The sequence below is a fragment of the Cyprinus carpio genome, chromosome A1 (assembly GCF_018340385.1).
Source record: "Cyprinus carpio isolate SPL01 chromosome A1, ASM1834038v1, whole genome shotgun sequence".
NCBI classification, from domain to species: domain Eukaryota; kingdom Metazoa; phylum Chordata; class Actinopteri; order Cypriniformes; family Cyprinidae; genus Cyprinus; species Cyprinus carpio.
The window spans coordinates 38,969,851-38,992,918 of record NC_056572.1 but is presented as its reverse complement, the minus strand read 5'-3'; the positions used below and the strand labels follow the sequence as shown (position 1 = coordinate 38,992,918).

At 44.4% G+C, this 23,068-nt stretch overlaps 1 protein-coding gene across 1 annotated transcript in view; it reads left to right on the top strand.

Moving 5' to 3' along the window:
• The window catches only part of LOC109053284 (NACHT, LRR and PYD domains-containing protein 12-like), a 51,425-nt gene extending 29,046 nt beyond the window's left edge, over nucleotides 1-22,379 (top strand). Inside the window, 3 exon segments of the mRNA XM_042765846.1 lie at nucleotides 1,260-1,433; nucleotides 15,411-15,457; nucleotides 21,608-22,379. Of these exon segments, the coding sequence (XP_042621780.1) occupies nucleotides 1,260-1,433; nucleotides 15,411-15,457; nucleotides 21,608-22,143 (757 nt within the window). The 3' untranslated portion in view covers nucleotides 22,144-22,379.
• Nucleotides 22,380-23,068: the final 689 nt, after the last annotated feature.

The window sequence follows — 23,068 nt, the reverse complement described above, 5'->3', positions numbered from 1 at the left end:
TTTAAAGGAGGAGGAAATGCTCAAAAATCAACACTGGTCAACTGAGAGATTTCTTTCTTTCTTTTTTTTTGTAAATTTTTGTCATGGTATCGGTTCAGTAGTAGTATCGAGATATTTTAGTCAGGTATCGCATCAAAGTCCAAATTTTGGTATTGTGACAAATCTGACTGTGTGTGTCTGTAGATGATCTGACTGTGTGTGTCTGTAGATGATCTGACTGTGTATGTCTGTAGATGATCTGACTGTGTGTGTCTGTAGATGATCTGTCTGTGTGTCTGTAGATGAACTGACTGTGTGTCTGTAGATGAACTGACTGTGTGTGTCTGTAGATGATCTGACTGTGTGTCTGTAGATGATCTGTGTGTGTCTGTAGATGATCTGTGTGTGTCTGTAGATGATCTCACTGTGTGTGTCTGTAGATGATCTGTCTGTGTGTCTGTAGATGATCTGACAGTGTGTGCCTTTAGATGATCTGACTGTGTGTCTGTAGATGATCTGACTGTGTGCCTGTAGATGATCTCACATCTTGTGTCTGTAGATGATCTGACTGTGTATCTGTAGATAATCTGTGTGTCAGTAGATGATCTGACTTTTTGTCTGTAGTGTATGTGTGTGTGTCTGTAGATGATGTGACTGTGTGTGTGTAGATGATCTGTCTGTGTGTCTGTAGATGATCTGTGTGTGTCTGTAGATGATCTGTGTGTGTCTTTAGATTATCTGACTGTGTGTCTATAGATTATCTGACTGTGTGTCTGTAGATGATCTGCCTCTGTGTCTGTAGATGATCTGACTGTGTGTGTCTGTAGATGATCTGTCTCTGTGTGTCTGTAGATGATCTGAGTGTGTGTCTGTAGATGATCTGACTGTGTGTGTCTGTAGATGATCTGACTGTGTGTGTCTGTAGATGATCTGACTGTGTGTGTCTGTAGATGATCTCTCTCTGTGTGTCTGTAGATGATCTGTGTGTGTCTGTAGATGATCTGACTGTGTGTCTGTAGATGATCTGACTGTGTGTCTGTAGATGATCTGATTGTGTGTCTGTAGATGATCTGTGTGTTTCTGTAGATGATCTCTCTCTGTGTGTCTGTAGATGATCTGTGTGTGTCTGTAGATGATCTGTCTGTGTGTCTGTAGATGATCTGACTGTGTGTCTGTAACTGATCTGACTGTGTGTGTCTGAAGATGATCTGACTGTGTGTCTGTAGATGATCTGTCTCTGTGTGTCTGTAGATGATCTGTCTCTGTGTCTGTGTCTGTAGGTTGTCTGGCTGTATGGTGACAGAGGAAGGATGTGGTTATTTGTCTTCAGTTCTGAGTTCAAACCCCTCACACCTGAGAGAGCTGGATCTGAGCTACAATCACCCAGGACAACCAGGAGTCCAGCTGCTCAACCACAAACTGGAGGATCCAAACTATAAACTACAGATACTCAAGTACAGTCATGCCCAAAAATAAGGGCACCCTTGGTTAATATGATCAAAGAAGGCTGTGAAAATTAATCTGCATTGTTAATCCTTTTGATCTTTTATTAAAAAAAAACTTTCATTGGATAATAAAAATTTTATATGGGGGGAATATCATTATGAAATAAATGTTTTTCTCTAATACACATTGGCCACAATTAAGGACACCCGTTTATTGAATTCTTTTTTAAACCTCCATTTGCCAGTTTTACAGCTTTAAATGTTCTCCTATAATGCCTGATGAGGTTAGAGAACACCTGACAAGAGATCAGAGACCATTCCTTCATCCAGAATCACTTCAGACCCTTTAGATTCCCAGCTCCATGTTGGTGGTGCTGCTCTTCATTTCACCACACTCATTTTCTATAGGGTGCGGGTCAGGGAACTGGAATGGCCATAGCAGAAGCTTGGTTTTGTGCCCAGTGACCCATTTCTGTGTTGTTTTTGAGGTTTGTGTTTGCGTTATTGTACGGTTGGATGATCCAAACATGGTCCATTATAAGATTTCTAACAGAGTCAGTCACTTACAGATTTTTTATCTGTTGGTATTTGATAGAATCCATGATGCCATGTATCTAAACAAGATGTCCAGGGTACTTTTTATCCCTGTTTTCACCAAACCCATCTTGAGTGTTTCTTGCTAAAAAGCTCATTTTTTAGTTTCATCTGACCATAGAAGCCAGTCCCATTTGAAATTCCAGTCATGTCTGATAACTGAATATGCTGGAATTTTGTTTTTGGATGAGCTAGGAGAATTTTTCTTGTAACCCTCCCAAACAACATGTGGTGACGTAGGTGCTGTTTGACAATTTTTTTTTTAAGGTTTTCTGACCCCAAGACTCAACTATTTTCTGCAATTCTCCAGCTGTGGTCCTTGGAGAGTCTTTAGCCACTCAAACTGACCTCCTCACCATGCATTAGGACAATATAGACACACGTCCTCTTCCAGGCAGTTTCGTAACACTTTCTGTTGACTGGAAATTCTTAATTATTGCCCTGATGGTGGAAATGGGAATTTTCACTGCTCTAGCTCTTATCTTATAGCCACTTCACTAATTTGTGAAGCTCAATTATCTTTTGCTGCACATCAGAAATATATTCTTTGGTTTTTCTCATTGTGATGGATGATTAAGGGGATTTTGGCTTTGTTTTCCCCACTATTTATATTTCTGTGAAACAGGAAGCAATGGCTGGATAATTTCATGTTCATAATCAGCCTGGAGTACTCAAAATTCTGAATATGAATGGGAATATACTTCAGAGTTATTTTACTCATAAGAATTTCTAGGGGTGTTCTTAATTGTGGCCAATGTGTATTGTAGAAAAACATTTATATCATAATGATATTTCCCCCCCATTTTAAATTCTTATTATCAAATGAAAGTTTAGATTTTTGTGAATTTTTTTAATGAAAGATCAAAAGGATTAACGATGCAGATTAATTTTCACAGCTTTCTTTGATCATATTTACCAAGGGTGCCCTTATTTTTGGGCATGACTGTATGTCAAACACTAATACTGACGTACTGAACATGTGTGTGAATGATGCAGATCTACATTCAATTATGTTTTATTAACAACATTTGGGAGGAGCTTGTTCAGATTAATCAATTAGCATGGTAATATTTCATATATACAGTTTACTCGTACAGCCAACTGACCTCTGTCCCATGACAGCTTTCACCCGGTCACTACAATGTCAGAAATACAACTTTACCAATTCAAATCACCATCATTTATATACATCACAAAACAAAAAACACAAAGCCAAATCAACCAAACAACGTCAAGTCAAGTCAAGTCAAGTCACCTTTATTTATATAGCGCTTTAAACAAAAAAGATTGTGTCAAAGCAACTGAACAACATTAATTAGGAAAACAGTGTGTCAATAATGAAAAATGACAGTTAAAGGCAGTTCATCATTGAATTCAGTGCCCCAGCCGATGAGACCCAAGCTTCAGCATGTGGGCGTCAGCTTACGTGTTCGGACGGAAAAGAAAGAGTCTCACTCCCCAGCGTCCTCTTTTGTCTCAGCCACACTAACCATTCCTCCAATCAAAAAATGGACAATTTGGGGCTGAGACAAGCGCTGATTAATGCAGACGTACAGTTTTCCCAGATAATGGACAAAGTGCAGCTTTACTCTTTGTAAGTCTCTTTGCAGCCAGCTAACCCTCCAAAACAGTCATTAGAGCCATAAGCGAGCCTGAGCCGTGCTCCAGATTCCACCGCTGCAAAACCTCTTTCTCCTCCCTCCTCTGTTCAGCCTTTTCCTCCAGCTCTCTCTACACCTTTCCGTGGCCTGCAGCTCCTGCAACAGAAGCTGGCATGAGGCTGCCTCCACCAGCGGCTCAAGCCTATGCTCCTCCTCCATTCCCTTCTTCCACCTCTCTCTGCATTCCATTCAGACCATTTCATGTTTATTTGTATAGCGCTTTTTACGATACAAATCATTGCAAAGCAACTTTACAGAAAATTAAATTTCTACAATATTTAGAAGTAGTTTATCAGTGATGACTGTCAGTTTATGTGCATACGGCAGAAATGTTCCGAAAAATCAATAAAAGAAGACGTAAAACAAACAGACGATTTACACTATTAACACCAATTATGCCATGTTATTTATGCAATTATGCAGTTACCATGGGATGTAAATCCAGAAGAAACAGAGAAACAAATAAAGACATAATTAGCGTAGCTGCTGTTCCAGCAAAGTAAAATTAATTAGTTAACCCAAGCTAAAGAATAATAATGTGCATTTTATCAGATATAACTGCAGTCCAAAATTATGAGATGCATTATTTGAATGCTTGGCCAAAGGGGTGCGTTTTTAATTTAGATTTAAACAGAGAAATTGTGTCTGAACCCCGAACATTATCAGGAAGACTATTCCAGAGTTTGGGAGCCAAATGCGAAAAAGCTCTACCTCCTTTAGTGGACTTCGCTATCCTAGTTACTATCAAAAGTCCAGCGTTTTGTGACCTTAGGGAGCGTGATGGGTTGTAGTGTGGTAGAAGACTAGTTAGGTAAGCAGGAGCTAAGCCATTAAGGGCCTTATAAGTATGTAATAATATTTTGTAACTGATACGGAACTTAGTAGGTAGCCAGTGCACAGACTGTAAAATTGGGGTAATATGATCATATTTTCTTGACCTGGTAAGGACTCTAGCCACTACATTTTGGACTACCTGTAGCTTGTTTATTGAGGATGCAGGACAAGCACCTAGCATTGCATTACAATAGTCCAGTCTAGAGGTCATGAACGCATGAACTAGCTTTTCTGCATCAGGAACAGGTAACATGTTTCGTAGCTTGGCAATGTTTCTAAGATGGAAGAATGCCGTTTTTGTAACATGGGAAAATATGATTTTCAAAAGACAAGTTACTATCTAATATAACACCCAGATTCAGTAGAGAAAGTAAACAGTACATCTGTCTAATTGCAAAATTGTAATCTACGAGATTCTGTGTAATGTTTTTGGTCCAATAAGTAATATCTCTGTCTTATCTGAATTTAATAGGAGAAAAATTAGCAAATGTGTTTAGTTCAGTGAAAGAACTGACTCAGAATATTGATTCATTCTTAATTAGTGTCATGAGAGAAATACAGATAATTGCTGTAATATTAGCAGGGCAAGTGTTTCTCAGGAGCTCATGGTGCACAGTGTGTTCAGTCGTACAGCTGCAGGAGCCACTGGTTTTGTGTTTCACCGCTGTGCCAAGAGTGTGTTTGCATCCAGACATTTAGTCAATATGACAGCGTTTCAGTGCATTAACATTTTTAGAATAAAAGTGTGAGCCATGTCCGGGCACCTATCAGCGTCGCCCTGACAACGAAGGAGGATTCACCTGCATGCGATCACCGCGGGCTGATCGGTCCCAGCTGAAGAGGATGAGGAGAGGACTATAAAAGCGGCGCTCGAAGATGACACAGGGAGAGAGGATCTCCAGCACGACAAGCCAACTAATGTTGTGTCTCTTATCCTTCCAGTAAGCGACTGACCGACCAGCCCGCCACCCAAGCACCGGACACCAAATCCCCTTGCACTCAGCCGGCCGGCGAACAGGATCACGCAGCTCCGAGGACGAGCACCTGACACCTCTGGCACCTTCCCACGGTTATATCTATTTGTCAATAAATACACCCTCCGGGGCTTCAATTTTTCACTTCAACCTGTCGTGTGATTCTTCAGCCCGCTACACTGGTGGAGAATGTGGGCACCTTGCTGAAGAATCACTGATACACACGACTCTACTGTCTCACCAATTTGTTTTTTTTCCTCTCTCTCCCCCTCTGGTTTTTCGTCAGGCGGTGACTCCCTCCCCAGCTATGGAAGAGCTTCTAAAACACCTGACGGAAATAAGCATTCGACAGCAGCAGATTGTCGAGCATATGGCCACTCGGCAAGGAGAGAAACGGAGAGCGCGAAGTCGCCGCTCTCAGCTTCGCGGCTGCTCAGTGGGCTCCGCTGCCGGACCCCCGCACTCAAGCCACTTAGCTCCTGCCAAAATAATGACTGTCCACGACGACGTGGAACATTATTTGGGCATGTTTGAGTCCATCGCCACTCGAGAGGACTGGCCCCGCGAAGAGTGGGCGCGGATACTGGCGCCGTTGGCTATCGGGGGGAACCCCAGCAGGCCTACTTTTCCATGCCAGCGCGCCAAAAGGAATCATATGACGAACTACGAAGAAGAAATCCTGGCGCGCGTAGGTTTGTCTCCCATCGCCCCAAATTATTCCCCGAACATGGGCGGTCGCCCAATTATTCCGAACATGGGAGTATAACAGTCGGTTGCCAACCCGCGCCCAAGCCGCCGAACTCAACCACCTCGCCCATCACTGGTTGCTCACCGGGGGGACCCCAGCGCCCGCCCGAGTGGCCGAACATGTCGTCGTGGACCGGTATTTGCATGCCTGCCACGGCCACTTCGGCAGGCGGCCGAATGCGGAATCCACACACCCGTGGGAGAGCTCGTCGAGGCCGTTGAGCTAGAGGAGATGACGATTGCGACGAGAGCTGGGGAGCGAGCACTGCCATTTCCCCGGAGGGTGTACCAGGAGCGACGCATGCCAGAGGGCACCCAGCGCACAGCCAGCAGTCGGCGGTTCCCTGCCATGCAAGACGAGCCGATGCCAACGGAGCCACCACCCTCTCCCAATCACGCCTGGCGGGCAGGCTGTGCCGTCCATTTGGAGCTGTGCGCGCTGAGGCACACCCCAGACCGAGGTTTTCATTAACGGCCGTCAGTATACACCCTGTTGGACTCTGGTAGGCGGTAAGCCTGGTCCCAGTCCTCCATGTTTTCCCCCACGGATGGGAACCAAAGCCCGCCTATCCATCACTTGCGTCCACGGGGACACCCAGAATGTCCAACCCTACGGGTTAACCGCTCCACTAAACAACCAAATGTGGTGACGTAGGTGCTGTTTGGACAATTTTTTTTTTTAAGGTTTTCTGACCCCCCAGACTCAACTATTTTTCTGCAATTCTCCAGCTGTGAGTCCTTGGAGAGTCTTAAGCCACCCACACTGACCTTCCTCACCAGGCTTAGGACAATATAAGACACACGTCCTCTTCCAGGCGAGTTTCGTACACACTTTCTGTTGATTGGCAACTTCTGTAATTATAGTGCCCTGCTGGTTACATGGGAATTTCCACTCCCTGCTCTAGCTCTTTTCTTATAGCCACTTCACTACTTGTGAAGTCTCAATTATCTTTTTGCTGCACATCGAAATATATTTCTTTGGTTTTTTCCTCATTGGGATGGATGATTAAGGGGATTTTGGCTTGTTTTTTCCCACTATTATATTTCTGTGAAACAGAAAGCAATGGCTGGATATATTTCCATGTTCATAATCAGCCTGGAGTACTCAAATTCTGAATATGAATGGGAATATACTTCAGAGTTATTTTTACTCATAAGAATTTCTAGGGGTGTTCTTAATTGTGGCCAATGTGTATTAGAGAAAAACATTTATTTCATAATGATATTTCCCCCCATTTTAAATTCTTATTATCCAATGAAAGTTTAGATTTTTGTGAATTTTTTTAATGAAAGATCAAAAGGATTAACGATGCAGATTAATTTTCACAGCTTTCTTTGATCATATTTACCAAGGGGTGCCCTTATTTTTGGGCATGACTGTATGTCAAACACTAATACTGGACGTACTGAACATGTGTGTGAATGATGCAGATCTACATTCAATTATGTTTTATTAACAACATTTGGGAGGAGCTTGTTCAGATTAATCAATTAGCATGGTAATATTTCATATATATATACAGCCAACTGACCTCTGTCCCATGACAGCTTTCACCCGGTCACTACAATGTCAGAAATACAACTTTACCCTTCTAATGATGAGCTGGGTTCTCCATCACAGCCCACTGGCCCCAAAGCTACTTCTTCCACACCAGGTCAAGTCAAGTCAAGTCAAGTCACCTTTATTTATATAGCGCTTTAAACAAAAAAGATTGTGTCAAAGCAACTGAACAACATTAATTTAGGAGAACAGTGTGTCAGTAATGAAAAATGACAGTTAAAGGGCAGTTTCATCATTGATTCAGTGCCCCACCGAGAGACCCAAGCTTCAGCATGTGGGCGTCATCTTACGTGTTCGGACGGAAAAGAAAGAGTCTCACTCCCCAGCGTCCTCTTTTGTCCAAGCCACACCTAACCATTCCTCCAATCAAAAAATGGACAATTTGGAGGCTGAGACAAGCGCTGATTAATGCAGACGTACAGTTTTCCCAGATAATGGACAAAGTGCAGCTTTACACTCTTTGTAAGTCTCTTTGCAGCCAGCTAACCCTCCAAAACAGTCATTAGAGCTGTCAGCGAGCCTGACCGTGCTCCAGATTCCACCGCTGCAAAAACCTCTTTCCTCCTCCCCCTCCCTCTGTTCGCAGCCTTTTCCTCCAGCTCTCTCTACAGCTTTCCGTGGCCTGCAGCTCCTGCAACAGAAGCTGGCATGAGGCTGCCTCCACCAGCGGCTCAAGCTATGCTCCTCCTCCATTCCCTTCTTCCACCTCTCTCTGCATTCCATTCAGACCATTTCATGTTTATTTGTATAGCGCTTTTTACGATACAAATCATTGCAAAGCAACTTTACAGAAAATTAAATTTCTACAATATTTAGAAGTAGTTTATCAGTGATGACTGTCAGTTTATGTGCATACGGCAGAAATGTTCCGAAAAATCAATAAAAGACGTAAACAAACAGACGATTTACACTATTAACACCAATTATGCCATGTTATTTATGCAATTATGCAGTTACCATGGGATGTAAATCCAGAAGAAACAGAGAAACAAATAAAGACATAATTAGCGTAGCTGCTGTTCCAGCAAAGTAAAATTAATTAGTTTAACCCAAGCTAAAGAATAATAATGTGCATTTTATCAGATATAACTGCATTCCAAAATTATGAGATGCATTATTTTGAATGCTTGGCCAAAGGGGTGCGTTTTTAATTTAGATTTAAACAGAGAAATTGTGTCTGAACCCCGAACAATATCAGGAAGGCTATTCCAGAGTTTGGGAGCCAAAATTCGAAAAAGCTCTACCTCCTTTAGATGGACTTTGCTATCCTAGGTACTATCAAAAGTCCAGCGTTTTGTGACCTTAGGGAGCGTGATGGGTGTAGTGTGGTAGAAGACTAGTTAGGTAAGGGCAGGAGCTAAGCCATTAAGGGCCTTATAAGTATGTAATAATATTTTGTAACTGATACGGAACTGAACAGGTAGCCAGTGCACAGACCGTGTAAATTGGGGTAGTGTATGATCATATTTTCTTGACCTGGTAAGGACTCTAGCCACTACATTTTGGACTACCTGTAGCTTGTTTATTGAGGATGCAGGACAAGCACCTAGCATTGCATTACAATAGTCCAGTCTAGAGGTCATGAACGCATGAACTAGCTTTTCTGCATCAGGAACAGGTAACATGTTTTCGTAGCTTGGCAATGTTTCTAAGATGGAAGAATGCTGTTTTTGTAACATGGGAAATATGATTTTCAAAAGACAAGTTACTATCTAATATAACACCCAGATTCAGTAGAGAAAGTAACAGTACATCTGTCTAATTGCAAATTGTAATCTACGAGATTCTGTGTAATGTTTTTTGGTCCAATAAGTAATATCTCTGTCTTATCTGAATTTAATAGGAGAAAATTAGCAAATGTGTTTAGTTCAGTGAAAGAACTGACTCAGAATATTGATTCATTCTTAATTAGTGTCATGAGAGAAATACAGATAATTGCTGTAATATTAGCAGGGCAAGTGTTTCTCAGGAGCTCATGGTGCACAGTGTGTTCAGTCGTACAGCTGCAGGAGCCACTGGTTTTGTGTTTCACCGCTGTGCCAAGAGTGTGTTTGCATCCAGACATTTAGTCAATATGACAGCGTTTCAGTGCATTAACATTTTTAGAATAAAGTGTGAGCCATGTCCCGGGCACCTATCAGCGTCGCCCTGACAACGAAGGAGATTCACCTGCACGCAATCACCGCGGGCTGATCGGTCCCAGCTGAAGAGGATGAGGAGAGGACTATAAAAGCTGCGCTCGAAGATGACACAGGGAGAGAGGATCTCCAGACGACAAGCCAACTAATGTTGTGTCTCTTATCCTTCCAGTAAGCTACTGACCGACCAGCCCGCCACCCAAGCACCGGACACCAAATCCCCTTGCACTCAGCCGGCCGGCGAACAGGATCACGCAGCTCCGAGGACGAGCACCTGACACCTCTGGCACCTTCACGGTTATATCTATTTGTCAATAAATACACCCTCCGGGGCTTCAATTTTCACTTCAACCTGTCGTGTGATTCTTCAGCCCGCTACACTGGTGGAGAATGTGGGCACCTTGCTGAAGAATCACTGATACACACGACTCTACTGTCTCACCAATTTGTTTTTTTTCCTCTCTCTCCCCCTCTGGTTTTTCGTCAGGCGGTGACTCCCTCCCCAGCTATGGAAGAGCTTCTAAAACACCTGACGGAAATAAGCATTCGACAGCAGCAGATTGTCGAGCATATGGCCACTCGGCAAGGAGAAACGGAGCGCGAAGTCGCCGCTCTCAGCTTCGCGGCTGCTCAGTGGGCTCCGCTGCCGGACCCCCGCACTCAAGCCACTTAGCTCCTGCCAAAAATGACTGTCCACGACGACGTGGAACATTATTTGGGCATGTTTGAGTCCATCGCCACTCGAGAGGACTGGCCCCGCGAAGAGTGGGCGCGGATACTGGCGCCGTTGCTATCCGGGGAACCCCAGCAGGCCTACTTTTCCATGCCAGCGCGCCAAAAGGAATCATATGACGAACTACGGAAGGAAATCCTGGCGCGCGTAGGTTTGTCTCCCATCGCCGCGGCCCAATTATTCCGAACATGGGAGTACAACAGTCGGTTGCCAGCCCGCACCCAAGCCGCCGAACTCAACCACCTCGCCCATCACTGGTTGCTCACCGGGGACCCCAGCGCCGCCCGAGTGGCCGAACATGTCGTCGTGGACCGGTATTTGCATGCCCTGCCACGGCCCCTTCGGCAGGCGGCCGGAATGCGGAATCCACACACCGTGGGAGAGCTCGTCGAGGCCGTTGAGCTAGCGGAGATGACGATGCGACGAGAGGCTGGGGAGCGAGCACTGCCATTTCCCCGGAGGGTGTACCAGGAGCGACGCATGCCAGAGGGCACCCAGCGCACAGCCAGCAGGTCGGCGGTTCCCTGCATGCAAGACGAGCCGATGCCAACGGAGCCACCACCCTCTCCCAATCACGCCTGGCTGGCAGGCTGTGCCGTCCATTTGGAGCTGCCGCGAGAGGCACCCCAGACCGAGGTTTTCATTAACGGCCGTCCGTATACAGCCCTGTTGGACTCTGGTAGCGCGGTAAGCCTGGTCCAGTCCTCCATGTTTCCCCCACGGATGGGAACCAAAGCCCGCCTATCCATCACTTGCGTCCACGGGGACACCCAGAATGTACCAACCCGACGGGTGACCCTCTCCACTAGGACAGGCACCTGGCCACTGGAAGTGGGCGTGGTCAAGGACTTGCCCGTACCCGTCCTGCTGGGAAGAGACTGGCCAGGCTTTGAACAACTGCTCGCCCAAGTCACCCAACCTGCCAGCCCTGCCGGGAACCGCCAGAAGAGGAAGAACTTCAGCCGAGGTCTCCGACGGCGCCCTGCCCTCCTGGCATTGGACAGCGCCCGAGATGGTGAGCCCCCCCCCAAAGTTCTAACCTTTTCTATGATGTGTTCCAGCAGGTCAGGGGTGGGGGAAATTTTGTGAAGGAGCAGCTTGGGGACAATCAGCTGAAGCACTGCTGGAAGCAGGCGAGAGTGGTTGAGGGGAAAGAGGTCCAACCACCACCACACCCAACCCCACACTTCGTGGTCCAGAATGGCCTGCTGTACTGTGTCGCACAGCAAAGGGGAGGAGGTGAAGCTCCTGGTAGTCCCACACACGAGGACACAGACGATCGTCGAGCTATCCCATTCCCATCCTATGGCTGGCCACCTAGGGGCGCAGAACACTACACAACGAATCCGAGACAGGTTCCATTGGCCCGGCATGGAGGCGGAGATCAAGCGGTTTTGTCAGGCTTGTCCGGACTGCCAACAGACGTCGCCACATACTCCTCCCCCAGCTCCGCTAATCCCGCTGCCCATCATCGAGGTGCCCTTTGAGCGGATAGGAATGGACCTAGTAGGGCCACTGCCAAAGTTCGGCCGGGGACATGAACACATATTAGTCATCGTGGATTATGCGACCCGGTACCCCGAAGCCATTCCATTGCGCAAAGCCACATCCAAGGCCATCGCCCAGGAGCTCTTCCTGCTGTGCAGCCGGGTCGGCATACCCCGGGAGATGGCTGACCTCTGCCGCCTCCTTAAGGTAAAGCAGCTTTGGACCACCGTCTACCACCCTCAGACCGGTGGACTGGTCGAAAGATTTAATCAGACGTTAAAGCAGGTGGCTGTGGACGACCGACGGGATTGGGACCAAATGCTGCCATACGTCCTCTTCGGCATCCGGGAAGTCCCCCAGGCCTCCACAGGATTTACACCTTTCAAGCTTCTGTTTGGGCGGCAGCCCCGTGGCCTGCTCGATGTCGCCAAAGAGGCCTGGGAGCAGCAGCCGACCGCCCATTGGACCACGATCGAGCACGTGAGCGAGATGAGGGAAAGGCTCGACCGCATCATGCCCCTCGTCCGGGAACACCTGGCGGCAGCCCAAGAAGCCCAACGTCGTCGATACTACCGGGCGGCCCAACCACGGGAATTCCAGCCAGGTGATTACGTCCTAGTCCTCGTCCCAACAGCAGCATGCAAATTTCTCACCAAATGGCAAGGCCCGTACATCATCACAGAGAAAGTGGGGCCCGTGACTTACAGAGTACGCCAGCCGGGACGCCGGAAGGAAAGTCGACTATACCACATCAATCTCCTGAAATGCTGGGAGGGGACGAGGACTCAGGTTGCGGCCCTAGCCGCCTCCTCACCCGTGGTTGTTGACGTCAGCCCCCACCTGTCGGCCGCCCAGAAGACTGAGCTCCAACATCTGGTCGGTCAATTCTCTGATGTGTTCTCCCCACGTCCCGGGCGGACCCGCATACTCCAGCATGACGTACGCACACCTCCAGGGACCATTGTGCAACAGCGGCCCTACCGAATCCCGGAGGCCCGGCGACACACAGTCGAAAGGGAGGTACGGGAGATGCTGAAGCTAGGGATCATCGAGCCCTCCCGCAGTCCCTGGTCCAGTCCCATAGTCATGGTCCCAAAGCCGGATGGCACCCTCGGTTCTGTAACGACTTCCGCCGCCTAAACGAGGTCTCCGAGTTCGATGGATACCCGATGCCCCGTGTCGATGAGCTGCTGGAGCGGCTGGGGAGAGCCCGGTTCATATCCACGCTCGATCTCACCAAAGGCTACTGGCAGGTGCCATTAACGGAAGCCGCCAAACCGAAGACAGCCTTCTCCACCCCCAGTGGCCACAGGCATTACCAGGTTCTCCCCTTCGGGCTGCACGGAGCTCTGGCGACCTTCCAACGGATGATGGACATCGTGCTGAGACCCCATCAAGCTTATGCAGCAGCCTACATCGATGATGTCGTCATCCACTCGGAGACCTGGGAGGACCATCTGGAGCGGCTCCGGAGGGTGCTTCTCGAACTGCGGCGGGCGGGGCTCACCGCCAACCACAAGAAATGCCACCTCGCCCTACCTGAAGCAAAATACCTCGGTTTCCAGGTGGGCCGGGGCCTGATCCGTCCGCAAAAGGGAAAAGTGGCAGCCATTCTCTCGGCCCCGAGGCCCTCCTCCAAGAAACAGGTAGGGCCTTTTTGGGGTTGGCTGGTTACTACAGATGTTTTATACCTAACTTCCCCTCCCTAGCGACAGCCCTGACAGACCTCACTAAGAAGGGACAGCCGGAGAAGGCTACCAACTTAACCCAGGAAGAAGAAGCGTTCAGAAGGATAAAAGCGGCGCTCACGTCTGAGCCAGTGTTGCGCGCTCCCAACTTTAACTGTCCCTTCTTATTGCAGACGGACGCATCCGACACCGGGGTGGGAGCCGTACTATCCCAAGTACAAGACGGTGAGGAGCACCCGGTGGTCTACATCAGCCGAAAGCTGTCCACAATGGAACAACGGTACGCGGCAGTAGAGAAGGAGGCGCTGGCCATCAAGTGGGCAGTCCTGGAGCTGAAATACTATCTACTGGGACGGAAATTCACCTTCGTCACCGATCACGCCCCGTTACAATGAATGGCCCGGGCTAAGGACACCAATGCCCGGGTGACACGGTGGTTCCTGGCGCTCCAGGACTTCCACTTTGATGTGCGACATCGAGCTGGAACCGCCAACGCCAATGCGGATGGACTCTCCCGCCTGTGGACAGCTTTCGCAGGTCTGTCAGGTATTCTTCCTCCCCCCTCGCCTGAGGAACCAGGACGACGCTTGGGGGGGGGGAGTGTGAGCCGTGTCCCGGGCACCTATCAGCATCGCCCTGGCAATGAAGGAGATTCACCTGCATGCGATCACCGCGGGCTGATCGGTCCCAGCTGAAGAGGATGAGGAGAGGACTATAAAAGCTGCGCTCGAAGATGACACAGGGAGAGAGGATCTCCAGATGACAAGCCAACTAATGTTGTGTCTCTTATCCTTCCAGAAAGCTGCTGACCGACCAGCCCGCCACCCAAGCACCGGACACCGAATCCCCTTGCACTCAGCCAGCCGGCGAACAGGATCACGCAGCTCCGAGGACGAGCACCTGACTCCTCTGGCACCTTCACGGTTATATCTATTTGTCAATAAATACAATAAATAGTCCTGTAATGTTTTTAATTTAGCTCAGAAAAGACAACAATAAGGAGCACTGGAGCTCACATGAACCTGTAAGGTTTGGGGGCCGTACAGTTGTGTTTGTGTAAGGGCCCGGGGGCGTACAGATGTGTTTGTGTAAGGGCCTGGGGCCGACTCTCTACTCCACTGGTTGAGCTTGTTTACATCAGAGAGCACAAACACAAAGCTGCGCTTCTTCTCAGGAGAATGACGTTGATCAATAATCTCCAGCACACTCCACAGCTATCAAGAAAGGGTACTGTAGCCGGATCAGGGTTTACCCTCCCGAATCCTGCTGTATTGTACTGTACTGAACCGCACTGCTCGCTGGAAACCAGCCATAATATTCCTGTAACACATCCATCAAAACCTCTCCTCGAAGCATCTCTCCACTCTTTCCTCCAAGCAGTTTCTCCCAGAATCCTCCAGTCTTTCCTCACAGCATGGAAATGTTTTAAAGCAGTCCACCTCTTGTTTAAGCTGCGTTTTCCTGATTTCTCCCAGATATACGGACAGATATACACCAAATATACACACTATTCACTCAGTCTGATTATATGAGTGTCAACTTATGAACCTGTATTTGTGTGTTTATAGTGTGGATCATGGAGGAGAGAAGATGATGAGAGCAGGACCACGAAAGTGTAGGTCTACAAACACACACACACACACGCATGTTGGTTTATGTGGTTTACGGGGACTCTCCATAGGCGTAATGGTTTTTATTCTGTACAAACTGTATTTTTTATTCCCTACACCAACCCTACACCTAACCTTAACCCTCACATGAAAATTTGTGCATTTTTGGATTTTCAAAAAAACTCATTCTGAAAAATTTATAAGCCTTTCGAATTATGGGAACACTGAAAATGTCCTCATAAATCACCTCCTCATTGTAATACCTATGTCATAACCATGTCATTATACAAATTTGTGTCCTCATAAACATGTTCACACACACACACACTCTCTCTCTCTCTCTCTCTTGCTCTCAATTTCAATTTCAATTCAGGTATGCTTTATTGGGATGACAAAAACTGTACATTTGTATCGCGAAAGCAGTTGCAGCTGGGCTGCTTACAAATAGTGCACATATGTATTAACAGAAAGAAAAAGAATAATAGTAATAATAAAAATATATAAAAAAGTATTAAGCATGTAGTGCAAAATGAATTAGTGTAAGTGTATATGTTAGAAATAAAATAAGATAAAGTATTAGATTTACAGAGGCACAATATACATCTAAGTAATATAATAAAGTAATATGGCATAACATAATCTCCATGTGCTGGACACATCAGATCAGGGCAGGTTGAGTATTTTCTCTTCTCTGGTGACAGACAGACACATATTGAGCAGCAAACACACAGCAGTTCTTGTGTTCTCCTCACAGATACCACAGTTTCTCCTGGTTTGAGAGAGTTTTAAATGTCTGATGGATCTGCTGTATTTGATCACAGAACACTGTCCGTATGTCCGTGTATTTGGAGCATTATGTTAGGAAGTGCAGTTCTGTTTCCATCTGATTCAGATCACAGTGTGAACACAATCTCTGTCCGTCTCTATCATCAGCTTGTGTCCGCTGAGTCTGTATCTGGTCAGCGTGCTTCTCAGTTTCTTATCTGACACTGTGTACAGATACTCTGCCATACTCTACTCACCCAAAATTGCACTTTACTCTGTTGTTGTGTTTGTGTTTGATGTGTGCAGTGATCTGATTGATTCTGATGTGATTCAGAGCATTAGTAGATGTTAGTGAAGCATCAGGACTGAAGCTCTGGATCAGCTGCTTTCTTTGCTCATCTCTTGGTGTTGCAGGGCTTTATAATGATATGATTGGGGGTCACTGAGTTTCAGATGTTTCCAGAATTTAATTGCCCTTTTTTGTATCTTTATGATTAGAGGATATTTGCCTTATTCTGCCCTGCATGTGTTATTTGTTGTGTGCCGGTGCACGTGTAATATATATTTTACAGAGTTCTGCATGCAGGGTCTCAATTGGATGTTTTTCCCATTTGGTGAAATCTTGATTTGGATCTGTCAGTGGACCCCACACCTCACTGCCATAGAGGACAACGGGCTCAATTACTGATTCTAATATTTTCATCCAAAATTCTAATAGGGATTTCTATAGGACATTTCTGTTTTATGGCGTAGAAGGCCCTGTTTGCTTTATCTCTCAATTCATTCACAGCATGATTAAAGTTTCCTGTGGATGTGATTTTCAAACCCAGGTAGTTGTAGTGTGATGTGTGTGTTATCTGGTTAGTGCCTAATGTTCCCTGGGATCTGGATCTTTTCTGAAAGATCATGATTTTGGTTTTCTTCAGGTCTGGCAGTATTGTTCTAGCAGGTCCAGGTTCTGCTGTAAAGCATGTTGAGTGGAGACAGCAGAAGCAGATCTGATCTGTGAGGTGTGTAGGGTGATCGCTCCAGACTGCTCGCCAGTTCATTGATGTAAATGTTAAATAATGTTGGGCTTAAGCAGCAGCCCTGTCTCACTCCACACTCCTGGGAAAGATACCTTGCACGTTTGGTGCCAATTTTTACGCCACATTTACTTTCAGTGTACATTGATTTGATAAGGTCATAGGTTTTACCTCCTATGCTGCTTTCAATACGTTTGTAAAATAGGTAAAATAAATTGGTGCCAAACTGAGTCAAAAGCTTTTTTAAAGTCAATAAAGCATGCATATATTTTACCTTTATCTTGATTAACATGTTTTTCAATTAGAGTATGTAATGTATAGATGTGGTCAGATGTACGGTAATTTGGTAAAAATCTAATTTTACTTCTGCTCAGTACATTGTGTGTGGTGATGAAGTCTAATAGTCAAGCATTTATTATGCTACAGAATAACTTTCCCAGGTTGCTGCTCACACAGATGCCTCTGTAGTTGTTAGGATCAAATTTATCTCCCTGTTATCAAGCCTTGATTCCAGATGTCAGGGAAGTAACCTACACTCAGAATCACATTGAATAGTTTTAGAATGGCTCATTGGAATTTACTGCTTGTATGTTCTTTCATTTCATTTAATATTCCATCAGGTCCAGATGCTTTTTTGAGTTGGAGGTTTTTGATTTTTTCTTTAAGTTCTTTATCAATTATTGGGAAATCTAATGGATTTTTGGTTATCTTTGATTGCTAATTCTAGTTTTCCCAATTGGTTGATGGTTTGGTTTTGTTTACAGTTTGTGTCTGTTTGTGCTTTATTAAACAATGTTTGGAAATTACTTTCCCATATTTCTCCATTTTGGATTGCCAATTCTTCATGATCAGTTTTTTTTTTTTTCAGATTGTTCCAATTATTCCAAAACTGGTTTGTGTTCAGTGATTTCTCAATTATTGTGAGTTGTTTTTGGGTGTATTGTGTTTTTTGGTTCTGAGTGTATGTTTGTATTGTTTTAGTGTTTCGCAGGAAAGAAGAAGGATCTCTGCATTATTTGGATCTCTGCGTTTCTGATTTGACAGTGTTCTTAGTTTTTTGTGAATAGTTTGGCAGTCCTGATCAAACAAATTTTTGTCATTTTTGGGTATTTGATTTTTTCAATTTTTTGTTTTCAATTTGGGTTGTTTTGCTGATTTTTCAAATATGTAATTTAAATCTTTGACCACAAGATTGACACCTTCATTAGTGTGAGCATAGGTGTTATTTAGAAAGTTATCTCTCAGCGCTTGTATTTTTGGCTGCTAAGTGCTTTCTGGTATTCTTCAGCGCTGTTTTCAGCCCATCTGTATGGTTTTCTGATGTTGTACAGTTTACTGGACTTTGTGTTATTGTGTTATTTTCTGTTTTTTTGAGATACACAGTGATTTGACTGTGATCAGACAGAGGGGTTAGTTCTCTAACAGTGAATGATCTGAGAGACGAAGGATCTATGTCTGTTATCATATAATCAACTGTGCTATTCCCCAGAGGTGAGCTAAATGTGAATCTCCCTAAAGTGTCTCCTCGTAACCTACCATTGATGGTATACAGACCCAGGCTTCGACAGAGCTGCAGGAGGTCTTTCCCATTGTTATTTACTATATGATCATGGTTATTTCTGTGGATATGGGAGAATGTGTTATTAAAGACAGTCAGTTTGATGTTGATGTATTTGCTCCCTTGTGTGTTGGTGAAGTCCGGCTGTAGTCCTGTTCTTGCGTTCAGGTCTCCACAGATGAGCACGTTTCCCTGGGCCTGGAAGTGGCTTGTCTCTTCCTCTAATGTGGAGAACATGTCTTCGCTGAAGTAGGGGGACTCTGATGGGGGGATGTATATGGCACACAGGTTTATATCTTTTCTGGATGGGAGCAGTTCCTTGTGGATTTTAAGCCAGGTGTAGTATTTGCATTGCTTTACTGTGTTGATGTGGTTGTGGAGTTTTGATTTGTACTAGATTATTTGTCCTCATGAGTCTCTTCCCTGTCGGACTGTGTTGAGTTTTTGTGATGGTAGGATGATTTCTCTGTAGTTGGGTGGGCAGCGGGTGATTGTGTCTGCCCTGCTCCATGTCTCCTGTAGAATTATAATATCCATCTCCTTGATGCTCTCTCTCTCTCTCTCGCTCTCTCTCTCTCTCTCTCACACACACACACACACACACACACACACTCACACACTCACTTTACTGGACATGTGTTACCCTGCTTACTGGAAACTAGTTCATTATTACTTTCCCCCGTTTGTGGCCGAATCAGTAATAACTTTGATTAATTTGTTGTTTAAATACTACATTGGTTGGCAGAAGTTTTTTAAATGATATATATTTATAATTTTATTTTTCTGGTATTTTATTAATCTATATTTATCATGCTTCAGTTTCCTCAGTAAATCACACTTTTGAAAAATCATTTTTGTTTTGTCATGTAGTTTTTCTGACAGCTGGACTTTTAATTATTAATTGATCTCACTGCCAGTTAAATTTTCGCTTTCAGTCTTTGTTTATTTAGATTTGTTAATTGATTAATTATATTTTATGTCTTAGAGTTTATAGTTATGTTTATATTGCTTGTGTAAATACTTTTATCTTTTGCTGTTTTAAAAAACACACTGTAAAGAGAAAGCGTTGATGCTCTTCACAGACACACAAACACACAGAGAATCATCTGAAAGCAGTGTCTGTCAGCGGGAACCAATCCAAGCCGCTGCTGCAGAAACCTGCTATCATTACACTTTAACATTGAAACACAGCTTTCACTATATTAGTGAAGACATCTGTGAATAGTGAATACATCAGTGAATAGTGAGCACATCTGTGAATAGTGAAGACATCTGTGAATAGTGAGCACATCTGTGAATAGTGAAGACATCTATGAATAGTGAATACATCAGTGAATAGTGAAGACATCTGTGAATAGTGAAGACATTTGTGAATAGTGAGCACATCTGTGAATAGTGAACTCATCTGTGAATAGTAAAGACATCTTTGAATAGTGAGGACATCTGTGAATAGAGAGCACATCTGTGAATAGTGAAGACATCTGTGAATAGTGAATACATCTGTGAATAGTGAAGACATCTATGAATAGTGAGCACATCTGTGAATAGTGAAGACATCTATGAATAGTGAGCACATCTGTGAATAGTGAAGACATCTGTGAATAGTGAAGACATCTATGAATAGTGAGCACATCTGTGAATAGTGAGCACATCTGTGAATAGTGAAGACATCTGTGAATAGTGAAGACATCTGTGAATAGTGAGCACATCTGTGAATAGTGAAGACATCTGTGAATAGTGAGCACATCTGTGAATAGTGAGCACATCTGTGAATAGTGAACACATCTGTGAATAGTGAACACATCTGTGAATAGTGAGCACATCTGTGAATAGTAAAGACATCTGTGAATAGTGAGCACATCTGTGAATAGAGAGCACATCTCTGAATAGTGAATACATCTGTGAATAGTGAAGACATCTGCGAACATTGAGGACATCTGTGAACATTGAGGAGATCTGTGAACATTGAGGACATCTGTGAATAGTGAGCACATCTGTGAATAGTGAGCACATCTGTGAATAGTGAGCACATCTGTGAATAGTGAGCACATCTGTGAATAGTGAGCACATCTGTGAATAGTGAAGACATCTGTGAATAGTGAAGACATCTGTGAATAGTGAACACATCTGTGAATAGTGAGCACATCTGTGAATAGTGAAGACATCTGTGAATAGTGAGCACATCTGAGAATAGTGAAGACATCTGTGAATAGTGAGCACATCTTTGAATAGTGAGCACATCTGTGAATAGTGAATACATCTGTGAATAGTGAAGACATCTGTGAATAGTGAGCACATCTGTGAATAGTGAATACATCAGTGAATAGTGAAGACATCTGTGAATAGTGAGCACATCTGTGAATAGTGAGCACATCTGTGAATAGTGAAGACATCTGTGAATAGTGACGACATCTGTGAATAGTGAAGACATCTGTGAACATTGAGGACATCTGTGAATAGTGAGGACATCTGTGAATAGTGAGCACATCTGTGAATAGCGAAGACATCTGTGAATAGGTGAGGACATCTGCGAACATTGAGGATATCTGTGAACATTGAGGACATCTGTGAATAGTGAGCACATCTGTGAATAGTGAGCACATCTGTGAATAGTGAGCACATCTGTGAATAGTGAAGACATCTGTGAATAGTGAGGACATCTGTGAATAGTGAAGACATCTGTGAATAGTGAGGACATCTGTGAATAGTGAGGAGATTCTGGACTTTGCAAATCTAATCAAAGCTGTAAACACACAGACATCTTCAGTGTTGTGTTGTTCTTGATGTTTCTCTCTTCTTGTGTTCAGATGCCTGTGATATCACACTGGATCCAAACACAGCACACACTCGACTCATTCTGTCTGATGAGAACAAGAAGATCACATGTGTGGAAGATCATCAGCCGTATCCTGATCATCCAGAGAGATTTGATGAGGCTCCTCAGGTTCTGAGTGTTGAGAGTCTGACTGGACGCTGTTATTGGGAGACTGAATGGAGCGGAAATGATGCTGTTATATCAGTGTCATATAAAGGAATCAACAGGAAAGGAGTGAGTGGCTGTTGGTTTGGATACAATGACAAATCCTGGAGTCTGATCTGCACTGATAACATATTCACTGTACATCACAATAATAACGACACTGATATACCTGCCATCTATTCATCCTGTAAGAGAGCAGGAGTGTATGTGGACGTGTCGGCCGGCTCACTGTCCTTCTACAGCGTCTCTGACGCACACACACTCACACACATACATACATTCAACACCACATTCACTGAACCCCTCTGTGCTGGGTTTATGATTGATGATGATTCCTCAGTGTCTCTGTGTGATATCAAATGAAAAAAATACTCCTTATGATCACAACAACAAAAAAAAATCAAAAAATCTCACATCATTACATTTGAATTAATTTTTAATTCGTTTTTCATTGTCATACAGAAGTTATGAATCTAGATCAGACACTCATACTGTTCTGATTTTTAAATAAACAGAGTAATATGTGTGCTTTAATATTTCTATTGTAAACTGCTCATCAAATGTAATAAAAGTCCATTAGTGACTCATTTGATCCTGAACTGGTTTCTGAATCCTGATGTGAACTGATGACAGTATGAATAATCATGAATGTGATTGAGATCAGCAGAATCAAACACAGAGGCTGAATTCACTCCGAATGAATCCGTCTCCTGATCATCTGCTTTATTTTTCTTTCTGCGCTGATTTAACACTCGATTCACTAAATGAATTCTGTACAAACACTCACAGTATCGCTGCTGAACACAGTTGATCTCTTTCAGGAGCTTCAGAGCTTCAATCTGCTGCTTGATCACTAGAACATCTTCATCAGCATCTCTTCTTCTGAAATGATGCTCTTTTCTGCTTTATTATTTTTCCACGAGCACAACATCTTTATATGACAGGAGCCATACAGCTGTCACTCAAATAACATTCAACTCACTGTCTGCTGAGTTTCATTCAGAAATCTACATTCATATAGTGCTTTATATGCAATCAGAAACTCTCAATCATAAGTCTCTTATCATCTTATATGAGGCTCTTACTCTAAAAGCTACAAAGAGAATTAATATTTCTAACATAATATGCACTATATTAACAGAATATTTGTGCATCTATAATTGAATCTGTTCAAAGATAGAAATACAGATTTGTTTGTAGTGTGCATGAGTTTGAGAGAGAACAAGAGTGTGTGTGTGGGGGGGGGGGGGTGTTTGTAAGTGTATGTTAGGTTAGATAGTTAGGTTAG